This window comes from Corvus kubaryi, unplaced genomic scaffold (genome assembly GCF_017639235.1).
Source record: "Corvus kubaryi isolate FWS band 111438036 unplaced genomic scaffold, C.kubaryi_AGA036_p1.0 37395, whole genome shotgun sequence".
Taxonomy (NCBI): Eukaryota; Metazoa; Chordata; class Aves; order Passeriformes; family Corvidae; genus Corvus; species Corvus kubaryi.
The window spans coordinates 5,861,459-5,881,199 of NW_024581134.1; the positions used below are offsets into that span (position 1 = coordinate 5,861,459).

General features: G+C 49.1%; 1 protein-coding gene across 1 annotated transcript in view; it reads right to left on the reverse strand.

Annotated features, from left to right (window-relative positions):
- The window catches only part of LOC121670093 (pre-mRNA 3'-end-processing factor FIP1-like), a gene marked incomplete at its 5' end in the record, with an annotated part of 21,542 nt that extends 1,834 nt beyond the window's left edge, over positions 1-19,708 (reverse strand). The window contains 15 exons of the mRNA XM_042039860.1: positions 2,247-2,405; positions 3,936-4,140; positions 5,176-5,231; positions 5,714-5,771; positions 6,310-6,336; positions 7,259-7,457; positions 8,484-8,589; positions 9,553-9,677; positions 10,400-10,530; positions 12,760-12,870; positions 13,901-13,959; positions 14,672-14,778; positions 15,957-16,041; positions 18,909-18,948; positions 19,483-19,708. Of these exons, the coding sequence (XP_041895794.1) occupies positions 2,247-2,405; positions 3,936-4,140; positions 5,176-5,231; positions 5,714-5,771; positions 6,310-6,336; positions 7,259-7,457; positions 8,484-8,589; positions 9,553-9,677; positions 10,400-10,530; positions 12,760-12,870; positions 13,901-13,959; positions 14,672-14,778; positions 15,957-16,041; positions 18,909-18,948; positions 19,483-19,708 (1,694 nt within the window). The remainder of the gene's footprint in view (positions 1-2,246; positions 2,406-3,935; positions 4,141-5,175; positions 5,232-5,713; positions 5,772-6,309; positions 6,337-7,258; positions 7,458-8,483; positions 8,590-9,552; positions 9,678-10,399; positions 10,531-12,759; positions 12,871-13,900; positions 13,960-14,671; positions 14,779-15,956; positions 16,042-18,908; positions 18,949-19,482) is intronic.
- Positions 19,709-19,741: the final 33 nt, after the last annotated feature.

Sequence of the window (19,741 nt, forward strand, 5' to 3'; positions counted from 1 at the left end):
CACTGCCACCGTCACACACCGTCACACAGTGCCACCGTCACACACCGCCACAGCCACTCCTGGCAGTGTCCATAGGAACATCTCGGTGTTCTTCCACTCCGGAGGGAGCTCCAGCGATTCTGACACGGCACCGAGGCTGAGAGGAGGAGGAGTCCTGAACCCCAGACGTGTTTGAACCTTTCACTCCTCCGAGCATCTTGGGGAAATCCCTGGACTAAAGGCAGCAAAGGGAGCAGTGGAGCGAGAGAAATGTGGGTTTCCCCATGGGAGGCAGATCCTGTTCCTACTTTTGCTGACTCACACCTGACCTGGCTCTTCACTTTGTGCTTTAGAACTCCTTTATCTCCTCACCGAGTTTTCCAGATGTGGGTGGATAACTGGGAATGTTTACACAGAATTTCTGGGATGTGGGAGCAATCCCAGGCAGAGGGAGGCCTGAGCAGGCTGTGCATGCCCTGAGCCTGTGCCCTGCCAGCTGCTCCATGCATCCAACACAGCCCCAGCAGCAGCTCTGCCTCCCTCCAGGAAAAAGGGGAGCTCTGGTTTGGCCCCTCCTGGGAGGAGATTTTCTGCTTCTTCTCTCACAGGTTCAAACCAAGTGAGCTCTCAGGAGCTGACTGTGGTGTGAAGGTGGCAGAGTTACAGCACAGCCCAGAGCACAGGAACGAGCAGATCAATTTATCCCAGGATAAACTGTGACTGTGCAGGCACATGAGCAGGGACAGCATCAGGTGTAGAGACAAATTCTTGGCACAGCTGGAATTCCAGTTTAGCAGCAGACACAGAACTGGCTGAACCTGGCTGAAAAGCTCCTGGCTTCAAGTAATTTTCTGACTGGTTTAATAAATGGTTTCACAGTCATTAAAGGCAAAACAAATAGGGAAAAATAAAAGGCTGCTGCCTCTCCACAAAACACCTTCAGCCACCTCGTGGCTGATGTGTCAGGGGTTTATGCTGGGACAGTGTGACTGTCCTTTAATACCGAAACCAGCGTCAGTGATTTCCTTCAGACTGCTCAGTTTGCAGGAAACTGGAAATGAAACCCTTTCATCTGCAGATGCCTCAAACAGGCTCAAATCTCAGTGTGCCTCAAGCAGGGAATCCCAGAATGGTTTGGGCTGGAGGGGACCATGGGCAGGGATTCCTACAGTGAGGTATCTACTCCAAGGTTTCAATTCTGACTAGAGGAAGCTGAGGAATAACCCTAAAGCCAATGACTTGTCTGGCACCAGCTCAGCTTCCAGTTGTTCTGTATTCAATTTTTATTATGGTCTTCGTCTTTCTTCCTATCATTTTGCTTCCAAGCCTTCAGCAATCAGTCCTTTCTTGAAAATTTACTCACCTCCTTAAGGACAGAAACAGCCTTTTTCCTCCAGTCACTACATAGGAGTTTTTCTGATACCAGTTTCAAAATAAGGGTAATTACCTACAGAGCTGACTGGAGTTTCACCTAAAAGAAGGGAGGTGAAGGATCAAGAAGAAAGAGCAAGAGCAGTTCTGCTCAAGTTGTTAATGGGATGTGAAGTGACACAGGACCTGAGCAGAGAACCTGCCTCAGCCCAGAGAGCAGAGCTGCTGCTTGAGACTGCTCTCCCAGGAAGATCATCTGTTGCAAATCCATTTTCTGCAGAAAAGATGTGATTTCAGGACATGCTGCTCTGCCCCAGATGTTTCACCTTTGTGTGGACCATCACACCCCTCACCATCAGGCTCTGGGCAAGAGCTCTGCTGCTTCTGCTCAAGAGGCAATTTCTGAGTGCAGGCAGAAGGAAGCTCTTCACAGAAGGAGTGACTGGGCTGTGCAGGGAGGTGATGGAGTCACAGTCCCTGGAGATGTTTAAGGAAAGGCTGGATGTGGCACTCAGTGCCATGGTCTGGGTGACAGGCTGGTGTTGGGTCACAGGTTGGACTTGATGATCTTAAAGGACTTTTCCAACCTGGTTGATTCTGTGAGCTCTGCCCTGGTGAGCAGGAGCAGCAGGACCAAAAGCTGACGCTTCTGTCACTTCCCCTTGTGTAGCTCAGTGCTTTTGTTAAGATGGGAGCTCTTGTGGGAGGTTGAGGCCAGCTCAATCCCTCCTTCACCCATCATGCTGCCAGCTGGGAACTCACAACACCGAGGTCTCCTTCGCCTGTCCCACAGGGCTCCTCCTGCCCAGGGCTCTGGGACAGAGGCAGCTGGGATGAGCCAGGCTGACATTTCACCCCAGGAATGCGGAGTTCCCGCCCAGCACCGCGGCACTGACCTGCGGGAGGATTTGTGTTTGCTGCTGTCGTCCTTGTCGCGGTGCCGGCGCTCGCGGTGCCGCTCCTCGCGCTCGCGGCTGCGGTCGCGGCTGCGCCGGTAATCGCGCTCGAAGTCGTAGCTGCGCTCGCGGCTGTAGTAGCGGTACCGCTCGTCGTCACTGCGGGGACAAGGGACACGTGGGCACAGGGACACGGCCCCTGGGCCTGAGCCACCGGCTGGGGCTGGAACCCCTGTCACCAACAACATCAGGCACCTCTGACTGCCCGGGGGTGCTCCTGAAACGCCTGCAGCAGGAACGCAGCACGCACACGCTCCTCTCATCGCTCTCCCCCGCCGCTGCTGGGCTTCCCTCAGCACAGACACCCCACATAACCTCTCATCCTTTTGTGTAAAGGGGCTGATTTCTTCCCCACCAGCTCAAAACCTCCAGCTGTGAGCACAGCTTTCTGTCTGCACCTCTGTACCTGCTCAAAGCACCTCATTCAATCCCCAGGAGTGGGCATGGTGTACCCCAAATTGAGACACATCCCACACTCCTCTCTACACCTCCCTGTTCAATTCCTGAAAGCCAAAATCTGAAGGGTTAACAAGTCCCTCTGTGGGAACAATACTCAGACTTGGGAGAAAGGAAGTCAGAAACATTGTTCTGACACTCCTGGAAACAAGCTGGACAAATAAATATCCAGGATCAATCAGCTGGGAGTGCTCCAAAAGACTACATGGCCACTTGCCCTGCTTTGACCTGCACCAGCGTGCTCCACACCACCCAGAAATGCCAGCAACGTGCTCAGGAGTGCTCATCCCAGGCCTTGGCTCCAGCATGGATCAGGAAGTGGGGGAGTCTGAGCTCTTCCAATTTTTAGCAAGTTTGTGTTCTGTTCTCTTTTCCCTCACTCCCATCCACAGTGCCCACAAGCTTGTAAAGGAAAAAAAAATATTAGGAGCACATTGCCCTGTTTGCTCCCTCCCTGGGCTGGGAAGCTCCCTGGCAGGAAGCACCCACCCTGTGCCAGGAATGCACATTCTGATGATGTTTAGAATGATTATTGGCATTTCTGAGCCTGGAGCCTGCAAAACACCGACGCTGCTGCTGATTGAACACCAAAGGGATGGGTTTGGGAAGTCTCTGCGGCCCAGCCTCCACCTTAGATCAACACAGGGAGGCTCCAAGCCTCCTTTCCCTTCCCAAGTGCTCCCGGCACTGCTGTCAGCTGAGGTCACAGCAGCTCCCACCAAGGTGGTCTCTCCAGTTCTGCTCCCATTTCCTGGCTGACTCCCAGGGAATGGCACTCCCAGCCCCACAGGAGAGCGGAGCAGAGCAGGCTGTTTGTCCTTTGATCTGAAGGTGACATTTAGAAGACAAGAAGCAGCAGCTCCTCCAGCCAGTGCTTCACACTGAGCTGTGAAACACTGAGGAGTAAACACAGAGGGGCTATTTCATTGCCTGGCCGTGTGGGAGAGCAAGAGGAACTGGTTCTGCTGGATTTAAACAAAAAACCCCAGACCCAGAGACAGCAAATCAGCCAGTGACACAGCTCCTAGTCTGTGCTGCAGTTATCGATCCAAAGGAGCTCTTCCCAGACATTTCAGAGAATTCAGCTGGTGTCCTCTATAACCCAGCCCTTGGCCAGACACCCCAAGGTGCCCCAGGGCTGCCCAGGGTGAGCAGCAGGAGGGCAGCACTCACTTGTTGTATTCACTGGTGGTCGGGGTGCGGTCGCGGTCCCGGTCTCGCTCCCTGTCCCGCTCCCGCTCGCGCTCGCGCTCCCTCTCCCGCCTGGAGCCCGAATATTCCCAGTGGCTGCTGCTGGAGCTGCTCGTGCCCTTGTCCACCGTGGTCACCCAGGGCGTGTGGGACGTGGAGATGGGGGGATAGCTGATGAAACCTGAATCTGCAGCCAGAGAGCAGAACCCTCCGTCATCCAGAGCATCCCCAGCATCCCCTCTGGCAGTACAGCTGGATCCAAGGAGACAACGGCCCCGCTCCCTCCTGCCCTTCCCTTCACTTCCAGCAGTTTGCTGAGAACAGGGAATTCCTCCCTGAGGAAAGCACAAGAGCAAATATTTACAGGCAGCACTGCAGTCTCTGTCAGCCCTGGGCTCTTGGTCACCTGTACAAGGTCCCACCTCCCACCAGGTACCTGCTGGTCTATGGTGGCACCTGGGGGGGACCAGGGGCACCAGCTGCTAGTGAAGGATGTCACCTGGGGAGCCCAGAGCCACCAGCACTTGCCAGACAGATGTGGCCAGCTGGACCAGCGAGGTCGTAACCCACAGCAGTGCCACATCTGGCAGCACTGGAGGCTCCTCTCTTTGGGAAGGGCTGGCACTGCCACTCCTCCAGCCCTGTCCTGCAGGGAGGCACCGCAGAGCTCAGCACAGCCAGGAGGAGCCACTCCGAGCTGGTCACTACAGGACTGGGAGAGAACACAGCACTGCCAGGGCTGCACCAGGGAAGGGAACCTGCTGAAATGCTGGCACTGCCTCTCCCATTACAAAACCACAGGAGATGGTGCCTGTAGGCAAGGGAGAGGGTGAAGTGGGGGAGGAGGGATTCAAAAGCTCAGTAGTTGGTTGTGCTCATCCCTGAGGGCAGGGAAAAAGGAGAGTGTGAGTGAGGGTGAGCACGTGTGTGTGCAAACAGGCAGAACACACTGCTGAGGCACTGGGGAAGCTGCTCTGTGCTGGGAATCTGCACTGGAACAGTGCCCCGAGCCTTAGCACTCAGCCACAAAACTACATCACCACACCTGCACAACACTCAGTGCAGCAAACCCAGCACGTGCTCCTGACTGGGATTGTGTGGGACACAGCAAGACCCTGGAGCTGGAGCAGACAGGATGTGTGTCAGCCCCAGAAAAGCCTGGGCTTCCAAAAACCAGAGAGGAGAGAGAGCAGCAGCTGGATATGTCCTGCCTAGTGCTCACCTGCAGAGTTGTAGCCAAAGGGAGGCGGCTGCCTGTTGTTGTAGCTGGCTGGCTGCCTTTGGGAGAGAAAAGGGGGTGAGTTACTGACATCAGGGACCCCCACAGGTCTGGCTGTGCTGCAGCTTCATCCCGTTTTTCCTGGAGGTCTGTGGAACATCCTTATGGGAATCTCACTACCAGAAGTGTTCAGGGGTTTTGCCAGAACTTCCAAACCTGCCATAATCCCACTGCTTGCCCTGGGAAAGCACCGCTGCTCACAAACTACCTGGAGCATCTTCAGAGAAAGCATCTGCAGTAACAAATCATGCCATCAGCTACTTTAGGCTTTGCCTAGGTTTTACTGGCTCCTTCCTGTGCCTTGAATATGACAAATCCAGGTGAATGCACAGAGGATTCCTGACAGACTCTGCTCTCACCCCCCACCCCAACCCAAGACCAGACCATGCATCCCCAGCACTGATTTTGGACCTGTTCTCCTCCCTTCCTCCCTGCAGGGGAGCTGCTCCCATGGCGTGGTCTTACCCAGCTGTGGTCTTACCCATCCAAGGTTGGGATGAGGAGAGCTGGTGGTGGTGCCAGAGGAGGTGGGAACAACCCTAAACACACAGAAGGGTAAATCAGCACCAAGATCTTCCAGCTTCACAAGTGCTTTCACAGTTAAAAGCCATTAAAGCATCTTTTTACTCTAAACAAGGCCCTGTTTGAAATAGAATAATTTTCCTTCAGGGTAGTATCTCCTCCCAAAATTCATACCCTAAAGCTATGTTAGTTCTGTAGGGGTATGGGAAGAAAAACAGCAAAAACTACATTCTATTTTGGCTTATAAATATTGAACCTAAGATTCATCAAGGAGTAACAATTAAACCCCTACAGCCCTGTGGAGGAAAAGTGGTTCTTGGGATGCAGACACATTGCATTCTGATCAGAATGTAACAAACAAGTTCTATTCTGACCTACAGATTTATGCCAGAATAGAAGATAAGCAGCTCAAGTTCAGTGCTCAATTGGAGTTTATTAGTCTTAAGTTAACTGCACTCTAAACTAGTGCCATCCTATCTCATGTTACTTAGCCCAAATGCTCTGAACCTGTGTGATCAAAATTGCTGCTGTCATTAAGAACAAGGTAACACCTACCTGGAATTGGACCTGGAGGTGGCAGGCCTGTGGAAATAAGCAGGGAAAACAAGTGAGGACAACAGGGAAAGCGTGGCCTCTCTGTACCTCATGGCATCTCTGTACCTCATGGCCTCTCTGTACCTCAAGCTAAACCTCAAAGCACACTTTTGAATAAATCTCACGTGTTGGAGCAAACAGAGCAGCAGAAAAATGGGTGCTACTAAGCAGGAATTAGCCCATAAATGACGTGATTTTCCCAAATAATGATCTCTTTACCTTTACATTATAACTTACAGTGTTGCTGTTCTCTTACACTGGAGAATTCCTTTTCTAAGTGTCAACACATGAACAATTGATTTGGTCTTCAGAACAACTGAAGGAGCTGGAGAGGAGAACCTGCTGCAGGTTCCAGTCCAGTGTGTCCATCCTGATTTTGCTAAGCATTTTAACGTAAGGCAGTAGGAAAAGCTATCATGGAAAAGTTATCAGGAAAAGAACCAGTGAGTGCTTCAGCAAATGCTCCTCAGGCAGGAGTTAACTGCACAAAGTGCTCCTGGTGCCTTCTCCAGAGCCTGGCTGCTGCTCCAGGACCAGGAGAAGCTCAGAGTGAGGCCCCCTCACTTCAGCCTGGCATATTTAAGCCAGAAGCAACAGTCCTCAGCTCCCTCCAGAGAAACAGGAACCTGCTTCTTTACATTTATCAATAAAGCAAATGCATCAGTAGCATTGGAAGGTTCCCTCATGGAAACAAAGCCCAGAGGTTTCTTTTCAAGGATCAGCTGCCATTTTTAAGTATTCAAGGCAAATATTAAATAGACTGATGGAGACTAAACAAAGCCTGGCCAGGGGCAGGGGTAAGGACCTGTTCCCTGACTGCTCAACCATCCCACGGCATTGAACCCTTAAACCTTTGATTTGCTCCAAGCCTGGGACACCCCAGCTCACATTCCATGGAGTGAACACGTACCCGGAGGATGCAGGGGAGGTGGAACAGAAGTCACTGGAGGAGGAGGGTGAAGGAAATGTGGAGGAGGAGGCCCAGCGAGTGGGGGAGGCGGAGGCCCTGCTGGTGGAGCGAATGGCTGCTGCTGAGGAGGCTGCTGGGGCTGGGAAGGCTGCTGGGGCTGCTGGGGGGGCTGTGGCTTGCTTCCATGGTCTCCCAGGACCTTAGGGGGCAGAGGAATGAGAAGAGAGCGTTTTAATCCCTTTGCTGCTGCAGCAGGGACCTCACAGTGCTGGCAGCATCACCACAACAGGGGTGTGGCCATGCCTGGAAGAGGGACCAATATGCAGAAGCACCAGAGTGACCTGAAGTGCAGCTGTCAGTGCTCCTGAGGGGGAGGAACAACAACCCTTTCCCAGCAAATTCTGTCTCTAAGGCAAACTCTTCTTGTTGGCAAAATCTGGAAAACTGATCACTAAAAAAATAAACGGACCACAAAACCATGGGGGAAAAAACCCCAGCAACTGCACCTAGAAAAGGAAAGGTTCCACATTTGGGCTTTTCTGGCAAGTTAGCAGTGGTTGGCAGGAGGAAGGTGGTTAAGAGAAGGGGGTTTGGCACATGGTCCTCAGACCCTGCAGCTTCCTGCCTAGGAGCCAGCCAGAACATCATGGTCACACACTGGCCAGGCACGCCCAGAAACGAGACCAGCTTTAAACCCAGGCTTCCACTTCTTACAAGGAACAAGATCCAGTAACACAGGCCCAGGTTCAGTCTGAGGCACGGGCTGCACCAAATGATTTGAGACTAAATGTTACTTCAAAGCAAAAAAACCCATCAGTCCCAGGTACAAACCCTTCACTGCAGAATTGAAGATTCCAACCCCACAGTGGAGGGGAAAGGAATAATCCACGTAAGAGATTCCCAGCTGCACAGTCCTAGGAATACTTTGGGAGAGCTGATGAGGAAAGAACTCAGGCCTTACCATTCCAAAGGGAAGACTTTTAAAGGACAAATCTGGCTCCTAGCAAGACCAAGTTTTTAAGCCAGAAGTTAACTGAGCCTGCAGAATGGAACAATCCATGCACACACCTCAACAGGGTCAACGTATTACCTGCTGCTCTGCAGGTATGGACTGGGACACAGAAGGTCAGGAACACACAAGGTCAGGAATACACAGGCATTTGCCCAGGGTTCCCTGGAAGTGCAGTAAAATCAGCAGCTTGTCGAGGCAGCACAGCAGCTTTACCTGAATGGGGTTCTCCTCCGAGGCGTGTTTATCCCGGCGTCTTCCCTCCACCCTCCGGATCGTGCCTGCCTGGCCCCCGATGACATCAATGGTCCCACCCAGCTTCCTGGTACAAAGCACAGGCATCTTTTCAGGCTCAGAAGCACCAGAAAGAGCAATTTTCCCTGCTGTCAGCAGATTCTTTCATGCTTTCTTCCCCACCAGGGAAACATCTCTCAAACTGGACAAGAAGCCAAGGAGAAGCCCGTTTGCATTCCTGAACAACTTCCCTGTGAGCAGGGGTGAGTTTGGGATCTCTGAACACCCAGCAATGTGATCCAAAGGACCACCACAAATAGGTGTAAAAACAGGGATTACACACTGGGACAGAAATGCCCCCGAAGTGCTCAAATCCAACACACTGAGCAGAGCTTTAATGCTCATCCTTGAAGCACAGAGCTGGTTCCCAGACAAGGAGTAAAGCTGGGATGCAGGGCTGCTTTCTGCAAGGCAGGTGTGCAAAAGCTGTTTTGTGAATGAAGCAACAGAAACACCCCGAGCCCAAAGCTCTGGCTCGTCTGGTGTGTTTTTCTGAAGCTTTTGATAAAACCCCATCGATCTCCTAAGGGCCAAGTGGTTTCCCCAGCAGAGGCTGCCCCTCAGAGTGACTCAGTTGTTTTACCACACATCCAGCAGCGTCGCACACAGGCTCAGGAACCAACAGCTCCTCTTATCCTCTGCCAAACTCGTAATCCACTTCCACTTGAGGAGGCAAAGATTAACATCGTGGGAGTAGGAATAAGCCAAGCAAGCACAAGCAATGTCAGCAGTGTGAGCCCTCAAAGCTGAGGTGTTTGCCTGGCTCCTTCCACTCCCAGAGATGTGTCCCATCAGCTGGGATACAGGATTCCCTCCCTGTGCCAAGGAGGGGAATGGGCAGGCAGAGCTTGCACTGCTGGAGGTGACACTGAATAAGTGACCACAGCAGCTTCCTGCCAAGCTTAAAAGCTTCTCTTTGAGGCTTGAGGAGACTCAGGCACGGCCCAGGTGGTTCCCAGATGCCCCCATGAAGAACATGCTCCTCTCTTACCTGTTGGGAGGAGGCCCAGCCTTCATTCGTCCTCCCACCAGGGCCAGGAAGTCTGTTTTGAACTCTGTTTTGATGATGTTGTTTTCCACTTCTTTTTCAGCATTTCCTGTTCTTCCTTGCTGAACCTACAGAAGGTAACAGATTCACAGCTTTAATGTTTTCTTTCACGGATGGAGCACCAGAGATTAACCCTCAGCAAAAGAAAAGGAACAGTCCCAGGGCTCCTGCCAGCCAGACTAATCTTCAGTCAAGGCACAGCCATTTCTGTCAGCTAGTGGCCATTCCAGCCTCATCTGGCTGTCCACTGTCTCTCCTTAGAAGTCCTGTTATGAGTTTATTAAACTCATATCATTTTCCATGGAGGCAAAACTGGAATGAGCAATACTTGCTGTCCCGACAATTTGGCTGAAGTTCTGACGGCCACCATGGACTCCTGCAAAGGTTGATGGCCAAAGCAGTCTGCAAACACTAAAGGCAGCCACACCACTGCAGCAGTGAGCAAAACAGCCCTGGGGGCCCAGCTCCCCTCCCTGCACTTCTCTCATCCAGAGGGTTTTCCAAGCAGACATCCCTAGAGCTGGGTAACCTCAGTCACCTGGAAATTCACTCCAATCTTGCTGCTGTAGTGGTCAAACCTGCCAGGCTGATGGAACTATTCCTTCCATACAGAAAAGATTTTCAACAGAGATTTAATCTTTGAAGATTCATTTTTGTATTTCTCCTCACTGAAAGGACACAGAACAGTTCAGAACTGGGGTATCTCCTGCTCTTACACCCTCATGTCTGTGTTACAAACACAGTCCCAGTTTTCCTGGAGCCAGGAGCAGGAGTCACACACGTCACCCACCGTGATCTTGTTCTCAGTGCTGATGGGAGGAGCAGGGTCCAGCCCCAGCTGAAGCCGCCGCTGCTTTTCACAATAAGCTTTCCATGTTTCTTCATTGAATCCATAATTAAAGTAATCGGAAAGATCAGCACCTGGCAGAGGGAGCAGGAGTTAGCACAGGGGTTCTGCACACTTGCACTCTCAAGCTGTCCCTTTAACTGCTTAAATAAAGGGTCAAGGTAACAAAAATTTTCCAGAGAACCCAGCTTGTGCCTTTCCCTGTCAGAAAGCTGTGGGTGCCACAGAGGGGACAGTGGCTGCACCTTGGGTGGGAAGGGGACATGGCCTGAGCAGCAGTGGGACCCCCTGGACACACAGCACAGCACCTCCACAGGCCATTGGGAGCTCCCTGCAATCACTTGCTCATCAGCCTGATTTTTTCAGACTGGTTTCTTCCAATTGTCCACATGAGCTGAGTGCTGGGCATAGCACAGGAGTGACAATTCCAGCCCCCACCAAAAAAATGGGGTGGGGCCACAGAACCTTTTTCCTGGCAGAGCTAAGCCCACACATTCCTCTCCTGACCAGCACTGCCTTTGCTGTTTTGAGAGGAGACTCTGAGGCTCGCCCGTTTCATGAAAGACAGCTAAAGTGGAAGGTTTTTATTGATACATCCCAGACTACACAAGTAATTACAGTTCAGTCATAACTCTAATTAGTGATTCCAGAGTTTTATCTCACACTGCCAGTCTCCTGTGCAATGTGCCAATTCAGCACGAGCACTTCTGAATAACAGAGGTGACCACAAACTACTTGCCAAGAACACAGAGATGCAGAGGGGCAATCCCAGCTGCAGTAATTCCAGGAGCACCCCTCCCACCTCTCAGATCCCAGCAGGAAGCAGTACAGAGCACCTCCTGCCCTGCTGAGGTGTCCCTCAAACATCCCCCACGCAAAGATATTCCTACACAGACCAACTTCAAAACAAAGAGATGCTAGAAGAGCTAAGCAAAATTCTGCCCATGCTGAGCTTGGTTTAACTGTGAGGTCTAAGCAGTGGGTTTATCTCCTGGGCTGGCCACTCTTCCTGTTGTACCACCCAAACATGCAAAGTGCATCCACACCGACTCAGCAACACGACATTTACTTATCGATTTTATCAGCCTCTATTTCAGACCTCTATCAGTTCTTCCACACAGGATTTCTTCTTCCTCTCCCTCACTCAAAGAGATACCAAGCTGCTGAACAATTAACTGTAAAGGATATAAACTTGAAAGGCTGTTGAGTAATCAGCTATTTGCTATCTAAAATAAACTTACAGACCACACAGCTCTGCAGAAATCTTCCCTCTATTGCACTCCAACACTGTTTTAGGGCCAGCTGGCTCTAGTTTGGTCCAGGGATGTCAGCATGACCACAACCATGCTTTATCTTTGAACTTCATTGCATTCTTTCTAACTCACTTTCTTCCCATTCCCCTCTTTCTGACTTCGCAATCAAGCAGAAATCCCTGCAGAAGAAAAGCTTCTGTTCCATTCTGCCTGCAGGGTGCTTCAGGGCTGGTCGGATACCTGGACATGCCCATGGAGTTATTAGCACTGGACTGCCCTTCATGTGGGCAGGAGATACCCAGCCCACACCACAGGCAGCCTCAGGAAAGCACTACTTACTCAGCACAGCAACATTGCTGAAAGACAGATGAAATACAGGGGCTGGCAGGGAGAATAATGATTGCTGAGAAAAGCGACTTTTTGTTTCAGATGACATTTCATCAGAACACGTTTTATGAGAGTGGCACTGCAAAAATTTGGATGTCTTATTCCTTCAATTACTTTTGTATCAGAAGAAAAACAGCAGCTGATTTGTAGCATCCTACAGCTCTAAGAGGAAAAATCTCCCTTACACAAGTAAGTGTGGGCAGCCCCAGGACCCAGATGAGGAGGGACCATGGGGACAACTCTGGGGTTGGCCAGGGCACACAGAACAAGCTCCTGCACAGGAAGAGGAGAACAAACAACATCAACATCCAAATCCTGACCCCACTCAGCTGCCTTTAAGGCCACACATTATTGGATCGGTATCAGTGCAATGTTCTCAGGAAGTAAGGAATTAATAAAGTAGACCATTTTAAAAAAATAGCTGTTCCCTTTAGGGAAGTTCAATTACTAGAATAAATGCAACCCAATTTTAGGTAGAGCATGGCTCATTCAATCAGTAAATGCCATTGATTGTCTAGCCAGGCATCAGAAGCTGAGCAACACACATTGTTCCAGCTTCCCTGTTCCCTGGCAACAATAAATGGACAGAAATTACATGTGAAAATAAAGAGAGACAACTGGAACTGCAGAAAATATTTACCACAAGGAACTGTGAGACCCCACCTGGTTTCCTCCACGGCTTGTCTTCAAATGAATCCAAATCCACTTCTATCACAGGCAATCCATTTATATTCCCTGCAGCATCCAAGTCAATACCTTTGGGCTGCAATTTGGCTTTGGGGAGAGAGAGACTGTTACAAATTTTAATGCAATGCCTTTAATCCATTCATTTGCTCAGCAAATTATTCCAGCAAAAACAAAGCACTGCAGTAAATTAATCACTGGCTTCACAGCACGTAGGTAACCACAATCAGCTTTTTAATAAAAGGACTCCAGTCACTCCATAAACAAACAGGGTGTGCAGCACTTGCAGCTGAACAGCAGAGAAGCGAATTCAACCCAGATTGGCACTACAGGCAGAGTAAATCATTAGGACATGCATGAAATCTACCCCAAATGAAAACGAAATAAAGTAAAATTATTTTTCTTCCCAGGCAAAGTATTTATTTTCCCCTCCCAAGACAGACACATTTTCTCCTAACAAGAGGCTTTTTCAGGATCAGTCTTTAGTGGACTAAAACAAGTCTGCAAACATCTGTCAGGTACAGAACCTTCAAGTGGAATTTGTTCTTATTTTCTCAATCAGAAGGTAACTCATCTGGATAAAGCAACTAGTGGAAGGAAGCAGATGAAGCCCACAAAAGGACAGTCACACATGTGGAAGGACAGAACCCAAGACTCAATTTACAGGAGAAACCAAACTGAATGGTGGGGAAAGTTTCAGCAGCCAAATATGCAGAGCTGATTTTCAAGACCAGAGTTTGTTTCTTTTAGCATCTTACACTGCAAGTAGCTCAGGACACTGAGTTACAGTACTTCTCCAGGGCTGGAATGCTCAGCCCCAGTGCAACAATATAGTTTAGAAATATTCTGGGGTTTTACTATAAAACTATCACTCAATGGGTTTTTTTTTCCTAGTTTAAACAGAATTATAATCACCTTGCTCAGTGATGGGTAATTAAATCACTCATTGCATTCTGGCCCCTCAGACTGTGCTGGGAGCACTGATTTTTAGGAAAATCCTATTCCTGGTTTACACTAATTCGATATCCTTCCAAACAGAGCAAAATTTGCAGCTGCTGCAGCTGTCAGTGCCAGGTAGGTGAAATATTGCAAAGGTGAAGGATAAAAATAACAGCAATACCTGAAGCTGATGCTCCATAGCCTCTACCCGTTTTTAAGTTTAGATTCATAGGAGTTCCCCTATTGGAAAAGAATCACTACGTTGGCATTTGAACAAATTACTTGGCTGAAGATTCTCATGCAAAATATATTCAAGCCCTGACACCCTTCAGGAGATGCTTTAGTTCACCTGAGTTTGCTATTCAGTCATCCATCAGAGTGAAACCACCTCTACAACAAGAGAAGGAAATTATCCATAAAGTGGAAAAATTAGAATATGCAGCAAAGCACAGGTAAGTCGTTTGTGTAAGAGGAAGGCTGCTAGCAGCAAGCAAAAGTGCTGTCTTATTATTTTTATTCAATGCACATTAGGCAGAGTTGTAAAAAGTAATTTCCTGCTTCTCAAATCCAGCCTTGCCATTCCCGAGCCACAAAAAACCGGACAGCTGGAAATTAGTAAATTCACAGCTTATGCAAATTCTTAGCAAGACAGATTTTGGTTCTGGAAGTTTTCACAGATGAGTTAAATGGAACTTCCCACCTTTGATTCTGCCCCAGGGAACCCAGTAATTAGTAAGTTAATTTTCCAGCAGCAGCCCCACGGATTATCATTCCCATTTTACAGATGGATTCTCCAACAAGCAATTGCAGGGCAGAGCTGCCCATCAGCTCCATTCTGGTGTTCTGGCCATTGCTTCCAGGTGCCAGAGCAGCTCTCAGCTCATCCCCACCTTCCATCCCAACATGCTGGGATCCCTCAGCCCCAAATCCCCCCACACCCAGCAGTACCCACATGTAGGAAGGCGCTCCCGTTTTGATGTTGCCAATTGTAACCTTCACGTCATCGTCATCGCTGTCACTGTCACTGTCATCCTCATCATCCTCACCACTGGGAAGGGCCTGCAACAGCAGAATCACACAGCAGCTCATCAATACATACTACTGAGAATTCTCCAGCACAGCCAGATCTCAGGAAGCTTCTTGAACAGCCTTCAACAACAATGGGCAGCTGCCCACAGAGAAACTCCAGTGTCCTTTGAAGATTTGGCTCTACACGAGATTTGGGGTAATATTTGTGAATGTGGGGAAGGTTAGCTCAGTTCTAAGAATTTCACCACGTCCTTCAGTTCCTCTGCCCCACTCTTTTTGAAAGAGTTGGGGCTTTTCTTACACACCTCCTTCACAGGGCCATGGTCAAAGTACACAACCACAAATGAAAACCACCAAAATATATTCACCAGGTTTCCCCTAAGAACTTCAAGGCAAATATTCTCTCACCACAACTTCTGTGGTAGGGAGCTGCTGAAGAGTTTGGTTTGGCTGATTTAGCACAATCAGCCCCCAGGCCACTTCACTTTACAGATCTGACTCCAGTGCAACCCCAGTGCTGGGCACAAAAGTAAAGGCATAGGAAAAGAAATCTTCCAGATATCCAGCAAGTGCAGTTTTGTGAGAAATACAAGCTGAATTAACACCTCACCCTACATGAGGAAGGTGTGCCTCACCCTGCCTCCTCTTCCACAGCACGTAGGTCTGTCAGAACCCTGCATGAACCCTCTTGATGTGGCAGAACAGTGGCAGAAAACAAACCCATCAAAGAGACCAGGAGAGGAGGGTGGGGAGAAGCAACCCTCCTCCTCCTCCTCTTTCAGCACTGAGCCACTAGACTGCATTCTAAGAGGTCTGAGCCTGAATCAAAATCGATTCCCAGCACTTTGGGCTTTCTATCCCAGTGTTTCCCGTATTTTACTAGTTCTTGAGTGGTCACACTGAATATTGAGCTGGAACACATTGTGTTCTGCTTTTCCTGCCAGACTGCAGCATCAGAGACCCTGATCTGCCCCTTGAGAGGGCATGAGCAGTGCCTGCGCCAGGGTTCCCTCCCCACCACTCAAGGCAGGATGACAAGACAAGGCTGTTGCTGGAGCTGGCTTTGGGAATGGCTGGCAGTACATCCCAACACTGCAAACACAAGGTATGAAGCAGTACCAGGATCTTTACACTTCCTGTTTTTCCCCAGGAGTGCTGAGCAGCACAGAAATCCCCCCCATGTGCACTGTGGGCAGTGGGACACGTACGTGCTGGGACATCTCTCTGTCCTCGTTGTTGACGGGCCGGCTCTCCTGGGGAGCATCCTGCAGAGGATGAGCAGATTCTGTGTGCCTGGTGAAGGGGACAGAGAAGACAAAGTGACCATGACACAGAAAATAAAGTGGACAAGCCCAACCTAGAGGGTCACCTACAAACAGTTCTAAAGCCTGTGCCCAGGTGACTTTTCACACAATGCTTTATTCTTCTTGTGTGTTTTTTCTGCTGGCATTTGCTCAACTACCTGACAAAAAAATCCATCCTCCTGGCTTGGCTTTGCTTTTGCTGGGAAGAATCAGTTTCACACATCCAGAGAGCACCTGACAGCACTCAACAGCTCAGTGGCAGCTGGCTCAGCTCGGATTTGGCACAATCACAACTGGTAAGAATAAGACCGTAATAAGCAAAATTTCACCTCCTCCTTAAGGATGCTAATAATTACACATGCATTTAGTCAGCAGCAAAGGTATCTGTCCCACAGAAATTAAGGAAAAAGTGATTTTAGTGTTTCTACAAACAGTTTACATTAACAAGAAGTTAAAATTCCAAGAGGAAAGTCAGATAATTATGCACTCATTCTTCTCACTCATTACAAATTAGTCCTCATGCAACAATGGTCAGGTTTGGATTTACCTCAAGTTTAAGAATTTATTCAAATGTTAACATTGTTTATTGTACTGGCCAAGCAAGAAAGTGGAATTGGTGTACACACGCTAGAAAAGAGTGTGCCAAGTGTTACAGAACTGAAATACAGAGAGGTCATTGGTCTCTAATGTCATAGGTAAAACTTAAAAGAACTTCAATAATTCTGAGTTTTTTCAAGAGAGATGGTTATAATAGCCCAGGCCAAGGAAATCAAATTTTCCACCAGTGCCTTGTGGAGATGTTGTTATTAGTTTAAAACCCCGCATTGGACAATAAATATCCACAGGATTGTCTTCAAAAAGGAACAGGCAACATCTCACAGAATCCAAACACCAGTCACATTAAAGCCACTTCAGAGGGACAGGAGACACCACACAAGAAAGGCAAAGTAACACAACTCAGAGAGTTCCTGAGTGCTGAACAAAGAACAATCAATCTGAGCAGTAACCGAAGCCCCGTTTTGGGAAAGTCCCATGTACAAAGAAATTCATCAAGCCAAGATCAAAAAGAGGGCTGAAGGTTGGGCAGCTGACCAAGCACAGGTGCCATGGGTGCCAGGTTCCTGATGTGGCACCTGCACACACCTTCAGGTATAAAAGGCAGAGGGAAAATCAGCCTCCAGGTATTTCCACACTGCAGACACAGGCTGTGACATGAGGACCAAAGCATGGACCACTGGAGAAAATCTCTCAGATGGATCCAAAACTTTATGCCCAATCCAAGCAACTCAGCATTGACCTTCACCCCTGAATCTCCTTAAAAATCTGAGATGACTGCGTTCAGGAAGAGTGACAAGTGTTACCTTCAGCTTCAAGTCACATGAAGCATCTGTGGGTGTGCATTAAAATGTATGAACTGGAGTTCAGAGAGACACTTGGTAACCAGAAGCCTTTCCCTAACCTCTCTCCTTCCCAGGAATGAACCATCTGACAGGTCCCCAGCATCATCTGGGCACAGAAAAACGCGCCAGAGATTTCACTTCCCCAGAATGCCAACATAATCCTGGGCACTGCTGACAGCACAGCATCCTGCTGGCATTTAACACATCCCTCAGCCCAGGGAATGTCAGTGGATGCTGCATCCCAAACTCTGCTGATCTCTGCTTCCTGGCTAGGGACAAACACTCGAGACAAGCCAGCAGTGCAGCCCTGGAGCTGCAGCCGCTGACAACAGAGCAAACAAAGAGTTATTTTTCTTAAAACACCCCACAGCTCTTCATTTAGGGAGATTCTCATTGTGCAAAAAAGAAATATGGGGAAAAAAGTAAAAAGAGGGGAAAAAAAAAAAAAAGGAGAGCCAGCACGGCCACTAATATTCTTCCTTCCTGCATTTTGCATTTATTGGAGACAGTTGCTGGAAATTCAGATTTTTAGTCCTGCTCGTAAACTAAAATTACATTCAGATGAATGTGACAAGGAAAAGCAGATTTATGCAAATCAGCTGTAAATTTCTGTCTAAAAGTTGTTCCTTCTCACAAAGCTCATTTGATGTTTTTAGGTAACAATACCATGATTTTTACCACTTGTTTATTGGAACAAGTTTTCCCATTCTTCAAGCAGAGAAGTAGGACAGTATCTGCAACAACCTCAACATTGCAGACACTGAACCCACAGTGACAATGAACACTAAACTGAACTCTGGGAGGGGCTGAGTACACAAAAGTCCCGTGAAGACCAAGCTTTCTGAAAAATGTTACATTTAAAATGGCAAACAGGTAATGCTGTGCTGAGACCAGGCTCTGCTGGTGCAAAACACACAGCTACAAACAGGAAGGAATTAAAACCCAGGACAGACAATCCCTTCCACACACAGAAAGCCAAACTGATCATTGGTTTTATCTCCAAGTCTTAGCCACACCACTTGAGAGATCTCACAGAATGTGCTGGTTTGATCATGTCAAGATTTTAACCCAAGTTCAAGGTTTTACCCTTTCCCAGACTAAAGCACAGGTCAGTTTTACCAACACCAGGCCAGCACAAAGCCAATCCTCAGGGCATCATTTCTCCCAGGAATTAAAACTGGAAAAGAGATCTGATTTAAAACTAACTGCTGAGAGAAAAAAAGGGCTAAAAGTTAGTTTTAAATCAAACCAGTCCACTGATCCAGTTCAGCTTCCACATTCATAAATGCCTGCCAGCCCCAGCATGGTGGCTGGGGATGATCCCATGGGATGGGCAAAGGACAGGCTGCTGTTCCTGGCAACATCACTGCCCTAAAGCACTCATGAAGCTATGCTTAACAAGGCTCAATCTTTACAGCACGTACTGTAATAATAAATAAACAGCCTCAGGACTCACCCAGAAATTGGTCCATCTTCTTGCTTACCAGTTGTGTCATCTGCAAAATCAACAGTAAGAACAAAGGAATTATTCAAGTGAAAGGAAAAAAGCTAAATTCAAGCAAAAAAGGCATCACAGGTACAGAAATACCCAGTGGTGCGAAGGCACTATAACCCCAATGCTCTCTTTTCAACAAAGTTCAACTAGAAATGGAACAACTAAAAATAAACCCAACCCAACAAACACCACCCATCTGCAGAGGTGATGCCTCTCACCAAACCAAATTCAAAATGTGTATCCTAAGTCTCAGAGAACAGAGACACCTATCAGATAGGAACTGAAGTCAGCTATGAAGGTCTTTATATAGATTTTTAACGTGCCAGGGAAGAAGAAACATAAAAGCATTCATGTGGAAAGCCTATGGGGAGGACAAAGACGTTTCAATAAAGTCCTGTGGTTTATCCCGGCCACATCCCAGGCCCGTCAACCCAGGGGTTCACAAGGTTCGGGTAATTGGGGAACCGAAACTCTTAACAAAGCATCGCGTTAACCTCCCTGCACCAGTGTTATTGATAAAAGGACAATAACACACAGCCACCCGCCCAGAAAGAGCCGCTCGAGCGTTCCTGAGGGAGGCCGGGGGCGGACGCCAGTCCCTGCCGGGGGCCCGGGGACAGAGGCCGATCCCTCTGAGGGGGCCCAGGGCGAGACGCCGGTCCCTCCGTCCCGCGGGGCCGCCCCCGGTCCCGCACGGCCCCGCGGCCGGGGGCGGCCCTGAGGCGGGGCCGGGCCCGCTGCCGGCCGGGGCCCCGCTCTGCTCCCGCGGCCGGCGGTACCTACCCCCGTACAGC